Below are 9,716 nucleotides of genomic sequence, written 5' to 3' on the forward strand. Positions count from 1 at the left end.
TCGCTGGAGCCGGGTGAGTAAAAAATGATTTTTATTTTAAAATCACGTTTTTTTCTGGCACGTGTCTCACGGATCACACCACTGCGTGGTCCGTGGGACATCAGTGATGCCAGAAAAAAATGGACATGTCTCTGTGCGGCAATCACGGACACGCGTGAACACTGCACGGAGACATGGTCAGTGAAAAATCACTGACGTGTGAGCAGACCCATTCATTATAATGAGTCTGCGTATGTCGGTGATTCTGGTACGTTTAAAAAAAAGCACAAACGTACCAGAATCACTGACGTGTGAAAGAGGCCTTACATAAAGCCAATAAGATATCTAAAAAGATTTTTTTTTCCATGTCAAACTTGACCATAGACTTTAACCTCATTGTTTTCACCATAATTCCCAATCTTTATTAGTTTCCTGATAGGCCAGATAGTCAGAACATTTTTTTTTACTACTTTTACATTTGTTAAAGTAGGGAAAATAAGTATTTGATACACTGCCCATCTTCTTAGTATTCCCACCATAAAGAATGGAGCAGTCTGTAATTTTTACCTTAGGTACACTTCAACTGTGACAGACAAAATATAAAAAATCCAGAAAATCCCATTCTATGAGTTTTAATCAATTAATTTACATTTTATTGCATGAAATAAGTATTTGATACAATAGAAAAACAGAATTTAATATTTGGTACAAAAACCTTTATTTGCAAATACAGAGGTCAGACATTTCCTGCAGATATTGACCAGGTTTGCACACACTGCAGAATGGGTTTTGGCGACTCTTCCATACAGATCTCCAGATCTTTCAGGTTTCGGAGCTGTCACTGGACAACATTGAGTTTCAGCTCCTCCAAAGATTTTTTTTTCGTATCAGGTCTGGAGACCTGAAATGCTTCTTATGTAGCCACTCCTTAGTTGCCTTCGCTGTGTGTTTCGGGTCATTGTCATGCCTTGGGGCCCAATCACGACTTATCTTCAATGCTCTTAATGAGGGAAGGAGGTTGTTGGCCAAATTCCTGCAATACATGGCCTCATCCATCCTCCCTTCAATATGGTGCATTCATCCCGTCCACTTTGCAGAAAAACACTGCCAAAGTATGATGTTTCCACGCCCATGCTTCCTGGCTGGGATGGTGTTCTTTGGGTTGTACTTATCCTTCTACTTCCTCCAAACACAGCAAATGGAGTTTATACCCAAAAGTTCTATTTTGGTCTCATCTGACCACATGACCTTTGCCCACGCTTCCCTTGGATTATCAAAAGTGCCTGGGCATGTGATCGTGTGAGCAGGGGAACCTTGCCAACCTTGCAGGATTTTTATCCATGACGAGGTAATGTGTTATTAATGGTAATATTTGAGACTGTCGTCCCAGCTCTCTTCAGACCTTTCCATTCTTTGTAGGTGGGAAAACTTGCAAAATTAGCAGTGTATCAAATACTTATTTTCCCCTACTGTATGTAGTTACTTAATTTATTTTAATTGCTTAAACAGTTCACTGTATCTTAAAGTAACTTTTTAGAAGTACATGATTAATAATATGAATCTGGCCATTTATGAGTTGTATAAAGCATTTTATTTTACTAGTTTTCCTTTTATGCCAAGTGTAACTCTATTTAGAAATGTACCCAGCTGGTATGAGACTATTGTCTTTGACGTCGTCAAAACTAATCACAGCACATAGAGAGGGATACCTGCTCTTCATTATTTGCTAGAATAAAGACAGAAACAACAGCAGCATGTAGGGATTATGCAGCTGCACTGAAAAATGTAGGTTTGAATTCAGCTCTGGGAGGAAGTAAGACTTGTTAGAAAGCTCAGTACCACTTCTCTGTGTCTCTCCCTGCATGATTTCTCACTCTGCTTCTTACTCTTCCTTCTCTTTACTACTCTTTTTATAGAGCTTCACATGAGGTGTAACTCTCAGTCATTCTTGTCTTGATCAAGATTCAAGATGTTTTTTTCAAAGTGGATAGTGGTAGGAGAAGGAGAAGTTGCTCATTAGTGGAGAAAGAAGCCGAATTAGCTGGTAAGATATATTAACTTTATAATCTCCTTTACTATTGATTTATGCAAAGTTTTTTGAAATTAAAGTTCCCATTTAAAATTGCAGTGTGTCAACCATTTCTGTATATGGTAAAGAACTCCCATGTGCCATAGGGCATATTACGGTAGATAGGCTACTTGACAGTAGATAGGCTATAGCGTTTCAGACCTCTGATAAGTCCAATATAGACCCTTGCCAGTTTGTGATAATTAATTATCTGTTTTTTCATCTACTCTTATTTGGCATTTAGTAATGGAAAGACTGAATTGTTCCTCACCAACTTTTTTCATACTTCTGCCAATCACCAACTTAATATGGCTTCAGAAGTTGCTATTTTTCCTGGTAGTCTTCTTCTACCTCCTTAACATCATGGGCAATCTCACCATTTTTTCTTTAGTGATTAAGGATCTAAACCTTCACTCTCCTATGTATTTCTTGCTGGCTAGCCTCTCATTTGTGGACATGTGTATCTCTTCCGCCACGGTCCCCAAGATGATGGTTGGATTTTGGGTACAGAACATTATTTCTTTGAAAGGATGTTTCACGCAGATGTTCTTTTTCCATGCGTTTGGATGTACAGAAGGGGTCATCATAGCTGTCATGGGATTCGACCGATACATTGCAATTTGTTACCCTTTACGATATGTCACCATTGTTAGGAAAACCACATGCATCCAACTTGTATTCGGTTCATGGAGTGTCTGTCTTATTATTACGTCAATGCATGTGGTCATGTCTTCAACACTTCCTTTTTGCAATGGCTATATAGTTAAACACTTTTTTTGTGATATCAAACCAGTGATTAAGTTGGCATGTGCGGACACCCACATCAACGAGGTCATTTTAGCTGCTGTAACTGGTATCTTCAGCACTTTTGCTTTTGCAATGCTCATGTTGTCCTACTGTTTTATAATGAAACATCTTATGAAAATACGTTCTTCTGATGGTAGATCCAAAGCCTTTTCAACGTGTTCCTCACACTTTATTATTGTCATCTTGTACTATGGGACAGCCATTTGTATCTACCTTGGACCTGCATCTGAAAATACGATGGAAAAAGACAGGGTGGCAGCTATGATTTTTACAGTCATAACCCCAGCATTGAACCCTATTATCTATACACTGAGAAACAAAGAAATAAGAGGATCTATTAAAAAACTTGTTTTAAGGTCAAATGTTTGGAGAGTGAAAATATAGTAGCGGTATACCAAACCTACCAAATTGTGACTTCAAGCACCACCTTTGATCAGCCTGAGAAGACCTTCGAAAGAGATTATAACCTGGTTTATACAATTATCATAACTCCTTTTGTCAGGTTCATGGAAAGTCTGGAAAAAAATGCAAATGTAGTAAGGTATAAGTGTCTTAGAATACTCAGTTAAACCAAACCAACGTCTAACCCTGAATTTGAAGATATTATTTTCAAACAGGTCAATTCCAGAAAAATGTGATGTTTTTGACTCTTCTCTAGGCTAGAAGCTAATTGCTCGAATCCAAAAGGTTCCATGAGGTCATCGTTGCAGTACGTTAATTTAAAAAAAAATGCATCGAGTCCTTATTTCTGTATCTTTTGGTGATATTTAATATCTTCTTTTCTTGAAGTATCTGCTTTCTTATTTCTGGTAAATTAAAGGGTGCATAAACATTGCAACAATTTTAAAATTAAATTCAGCAACTTTTCTATAGTCTTGATTAAAATTTAATTATTTCTTATTTCTGCGTTGCTTTCTTACCTAAGAATAGTAATAGGTGACTGATGGAGAAAGTGTGGTGACAATGGACAAGGTTTGCTTATAACTAGTAATGGGTTTACCCAAACTGTAAAGTTCGGGGTCTGTAACGAACCCATAGTGTTCGTGCACACGATCCCGAACACGAGCTTTCCTGGGAAGCTTGTGTTACAGTTTGGGTACAGTTCGGATCCGGGACTGTAAAAAAAGCACATTAATAAAAAAACATTATGACTATACTTACAGGTTCCGCGACACGTCCTGCAGATTCTGTCTCCCGGCTGCTTTTGCTTCCGCGTCCGATCATTTCTGTGCCCCCCGTTAACCACCACTGACTACAGGACCTTCCATGACGTCATAGCCATGTGACCAGTCTATTGTGAATATTGTACAGACATTGGCTTAAAGACTGGTCACATGGCTATGACGTTATGGAAGGTCCAGTTAACTTCTGGGGTATTCATTGCACTGCTCATCACTCGGCAGTCTTCAGCTGTTTTCGGCCATGTTTGCGGTGACGTCAGGGTTCACCCGATTCCATGGCTCATGGACTCGATTGAACTTTGACTGTCACTGTGCGAGTCTTGCATTGGTATCACCGGCACGGTGCACACTCTTCCGACAGGAGCGTGTCGGCTGCATGTATTTCCATGCAGTTGAGGGGCTCCTGTCAGGAGAGTGTCAGTCCATGCTGGGTGATACCAATGCAAGACTTGCACGAGTCATATGCAAGTGGAATCATACCCTCAGTGACAGCCTGATTCTCACTCACTAGAGAATTTCTGTCCAGAAGCAGAGCTGATAATGCGCTACTTATGGACTACGTAAGACTAAGGATTTTTTTATAATAAAGATGAAGTCTCTAAATCTTTTTTTTCTATGATTTTTTTTTTTATGTGTTGTGTTTTCCTTTTTACTGTTTTCTAGAATTTCACGGTGGCCATGTCTATTTCGCATGACACCATGTTATTCAGGCTTAGTACCATGTGAATACAAAGCTGGTATTAACTCCTTTATTACCCAGCGTGCCACTGCCATCAGGGCCGGTGGATAAGCACGCTAGAGCATCTGGAAATAGCATTAAGAAACAATGCGCCATTTCTAAGGGCAGCTGCAGGCTGCTATTTTTAGCGTGGGGGGCCCAGAACGCTTGTGCCTTACCATGCTGAGAATCCCAGCCTCCAGCTGCCTGGTTTTACCTGACTAGTGATCAAAATACGTCGGGAGCTCACACATTTTTTTTAAACTATTTTTTTAAATAATTAAAAAAAAATTAATGGGCTTCCTATATTTTGATTGCCAGCCAAGGTAAAGCCAGGCAGCTGGGGGTGGCAGCCTGTAGCCGTCCACTTTATCTGTGCTGAGAATCAAAAATATTGCAGAGTGCTACTTCATTTTTTAATTATTTATTTATTTTACACTACTATATGTGTGAGGGATCCAACAGCCAATTACAGACGCTGTCATGCAGAATGGGTGTCTGTGATTGGCTGTTGGAGTAACCTGGAATCTGCCCATACATTTTAGATGTTAAAATGTGTGGGCTGGTTTTAGGTTACTCCAGCACCCAATCACAGACACCCGCTCTGTGACAGCATCTGTGATTGTCTGTTATTTTAACAGGAAAATAAATATTTTATTAGAAATAAAACAAAATACGTTTAGGACTCCATCTTTATTACTAAAAAAAAAACCTCCTATGTAGTCCAAAGGCGGCCGAGCATCTTCAGCTCTGCTACATCTGTGCAGGGATATACACAGGTCTGCTCACACAGACTCAGCTGAGGGCTGTCAGAGTCTTCACTTGAGTGCATAGCTGAGGCCAATAAGCTGTGCCTTTGGGTAATCACCACTGACTACAGGACCTTCCATGATGTCATAGCCATGTGACCAGTTTGGTGTGAATGTTGTTAGCTTGTAGGTTACAGGACCTTCCGTGACGTCATAGCCATGTGACCAGTGTGTAACCAATGTCTGTACAACATTCACACCAGACTGGTCACATGGCTATGATGTCATGGAAGGTCCTGTAAGTCAGTGGTGGTTACCCAGGGGCACAACAATGACTGGACCCGGAAGCAGAAACAGCCAGGAGACAGAGTCTGCAGGATGCATCGCGGGACCTGTAACTATAATGACAATGTTTATTATTAACTATATTCTTTATTTTACAGCCACCCCACCCCATCCTATAACTGTAAAGTCCAAGTTTGGTGTTCGGACGCAAGTTTGCGTCATCTCAGAACCCAAACTCGAACTTTACAATATGTTCGGATGAGTCTCTTGAAGACGAACATTGGGGGGTTCGCCCATTACTACTTATAACTGTTAAGAAGCAATGGTCTGAAATGGAGCTGTATGCACAAATAGTTTGTTTAATCAGTCTGATATGTAAAAGTAATTAAAAGTAATTTGTCATCATTAGTGATGGGCGGACTCGCAGAAAACCGGGACCGACAGGCTAAACAAAAAATCCTGGTTTCAGCCCGAGATTAATCTCGGTTATGTGGCCGGACACCAGTCCTCATATAAGTGTATGTGGACCGGAAATTGGTGATTAAAAATGGTGATAGAAGGGATAGGGGATTGAAGCAAGCACTTCATACTACCGAGTCACCGGTGCGGCTGCTCATTCACTTCTGGGCATGCTCATTTACCTTCATGTATATGTACTGCTTTCACGGCCCACCGGCCGTCCTGGAATCTGTGACTGCTTCTACCAGCCTGTGTGAAAGTGTCTGACTACAACCAATCATAGGCGCTGTCTGCAGGTCTCTATCTTGGTGTAAAAATAAAGAAAGAAATTGGCATAGGGTTCTCCCATATTATGATACCTAGCACAAATAAAGCATATGGCTTCAGGCTGCAACCCCCAGCTGTGCGCTTATCTTGACTTTGTATCAAAATAGGAGAAGCTGCATATGGCTTTTTTTTAATTTAACTTAGGCTATTTGTGGTCGCAGGTGGAAGTTCCCACAGTCTCCACCTGTGACTGCAACTAACCTGAGTTACATCACCATTAATCATGTGGCTCACTCAGCCTCTACCTGAACCTCACAGTGGGCTGTCATGTTCTATGGTCTCAGCCAAAATAAGCGCATTGCCTGGGGCTGCAGCCTATAGTCCAATGCTTTATTTATGCTAGTATTATAATATGGGGGACCCTATGCCAAATGTTTTTTTTTTTAATTTTTATACCACAATAGTGACGCGCAGACAGCGTCTGTCATTGGTTGCAGTCAGACCCTGTCTCACAGGCTGAATGCAACCAATCACAGACGCCAGGATGTCCGGTGGGCAAGAAAAGCAGTACATAGAGATAAGCAATAATAGGCAGCCCTTGAAGTGGAACGAGTGGCCTCGGGAGCAGTTACAGCAGTGGCAGTTACTCGCTAAGTTTGGAATGCTTGCTTCATTCTTATTTTTTGTATTTTTCCTTTTTTTTTTTTCACTGAGTGCTGGATCCAGATCATTAGCCAGATTTCCCTGAGAATGCCAGGCCTGGCACTCGGGTAAGTTTGAAACCGTGTGGAAACAGACTTTTATAGTCTGGGCCCACCTATCACTACTCATCATTTACATGTCTAGTATTTTTTTAAAGTTAAACATAGCAGATTCAGATTTCTCAAGACTATAAGGCATAGGGGACTTTGGAAAGATGTAGTTTTATTTCAACATTGCTGCCTTGAGATTGCTAATTTTTTCCACTTTTGAGGGTTTGATTGGTCTAGACCAGGGGTGGGGAACAATTTTGCTGCCGGGGGCCATTTGGAAATTTCTGCCAACCTTCGGGGGCCGCACAAAATTATCAATGTGAAAATGAACCAACTATATTTGGTCAAACAGTTAATTAACTCACACCTATTGTGGTGGCCGGAGCGGCTTCTCTTTTGTGCAGCTGTGATGTTCAGCGATACTTATGTTGCTTCTCTCTTTTCTAGGTTTGTAACGGTCTGGAGCGCAGGCCAATCTTTGTGATAATAAGATTGGTAGACTATATACATCACACAACAGACACAGGGACTGGTGTATATAAATCACAGGAGACACATACATCACTGAAGGGGCTGTTGGCATATACATCACATAGGAGACTCTGGGACTGCTGTATATACATCACAAGAGACACCTACATCACAGAAGACACCTACATCACAGAAGACACTGGGGGCACATACATCACACGAGGGGCTGGGACATATACAGTCATATGAAAAAGTTTGGGCACCCCTATTAATGTTAACCTTTTTTCTTTATAACAATTTGGGTTTTTGCAACAGCTATTTCAGTTTCACATATCTAATAACTGATGGACTGAGTAATATTTCTGAATTGAAATGAGGTTTATTGAACTAACAGAAAATGTGCAATCCGCATTTAAACAAAATTTGACCGGTGCAAAAGTATGGGCACCTCAACATAAAAGTGACATTAATATTTTGTAGATCCTCCTTTTGCATAAATAACAGCCTCTAGTCGCTTCCTGTAGCTTTTAATGATTTCCTGGATCCTGGATGAAGGTATATTTGACCATTCCTGCTTACAAAACAATTCCAGTTCAGTTAAGTTTGATGGTCGCCGAGCATGGACAGCCCGCTTCAAATCATCCCACAGATTTTCAATGATATTCAGGTCTGGGGACTGGGATGGCCATTCCAGAACATTGTAATTGTTCCTCTGCATGAATGCCTGAGTAGATTTGGAGCGGTGTTTTGGATCAGTGTCTTGCTGAAATATCCATCCCCTGCGTAACTTCAACTTCGTCACTGATTCTTGCACATTATTGTCCAGAATCTGCTTATACTGAGTTGAATCCATGCGACCCTCAACTTTAACAAGATTCCCGGGGCTGGCATTGGTCACACAGCCCCAAAGCTTGATGGAACCTCCACCAAATTTTACTATGGGTAGCAAGTGCTTTTCTTGGAATGCCGTGGTTTTTTGCCTCCATGCATAACGCCTTTTTGTATGACCAAACTACTCAATCTTTGTTTCATCAGTCCACAGGACCTTCTTCTAAAATGTAACTGGCTTGTCCAAATGTGCTTTTGCATACCTCAGGCGACTCTGTTTGTGGCGTGCTTTCAGAAACAGCTTCTTTCGCATCACTCTCCCACAGCTTCTCCTTGTGCAATGTGCACTGTATTGTTGACCGATGCACAGTGACACCATCTGCAGCAAGATGAAGCTGCAGGTCTTTGGAGGTGGTCTGTGGATTGTCCTTGACTGTTCTCACCATTCTTCTTCTCTGCCTTTCTGATATTTTTCTTGGCCTGCCACTTCTGGGCTTACCAAGAACTGTACCTGTGTTCTTCCATTTCCTTACTATGTTCCTCACAGTGGAAACTGACAGTTTAAATCTCTGAGACAACTTTTTGTACCTTCCCCTGAACAACTATGTTTAATAATCTTTGTTTTCAGATCATTTGAAAGTTGTTTTGAGGAGCCCATGATGCCACTCTTCATAGGAGATTCAAATAGGAGAACAACTTGCAAGTGGCCACCTTAAATACCTTTTCTTATGATTGGATACACCTGCCTATGAAGTTCAAAGCTCAATGAGGTTACAAAACCAATTTAGTGCTTTTGTAAATCAGTAAAAAGTAGTTAGGAGTGTTCAAATCAAGAAATTGATAAGGGTGCCCATACTTTTCCACCGGTCAAATTTTGTTTAAATGCGGATTGCACATTTTCTGTTAGTACAATAAACCTCATTTCAATCCAGAAATATTACTCAGTCCATCAGTTATTAGATATATGAAACTGAAATAGCTGTTGCAAAAACCCAAATTGTTATAAAGAAAAAAGGTTAACATTAATAGGGGTGCCCAAACTTTTTCACATGACTGTATATGCCCCCAGCCCCCTCCTGTGATGTATATGCTTTCAGCCTCTCCTTTGATGTATATGCGCCAAGCCCCTCCTGTGAGGTATATGCGCACAGC

The 9,716-nt window shown here is 40.8% G+C and overlaps 1 protein-coding gene across 1 annotated transcript; it reads left to right on the plus strand.

The window, feature by feature from the left end:
- Positions 1-2,293: 2,293 nt before the first annotated feature.
- On the plus strand, positions 2,294-3,238 carry LOC142257903 (olfactory receptor 12D2-like). Its single transcript, XM_075330186.1, has one exon. The coding sequence runs from the start codon at positions 2,294-2,296 to the stop codon at positions 3,236-3,238; it is 945 nt and encodes a 314-aa protein (XP_075186301.1).
- Positions 3,239-9,716: the final 6,478 nt, after the last annotated feature.

This window comes from Anomaloglossus baeobatrachus, chromosome 12, assembly GCF_048569485.1.
Source record: "Anomaloglossus baeobatrachus isolate aAnoBae1 chromosome 12, aAnoBae1.hap1, whole genome shotgun sequence".
Taxonomy (NCBI): domain Eukaryota; kingdom Metazoa; phylum Chordata; class Amphibia; order Anura; family Aromobatidae; genus Anomaloglossus; species Anomaloglossus baeobatrachus.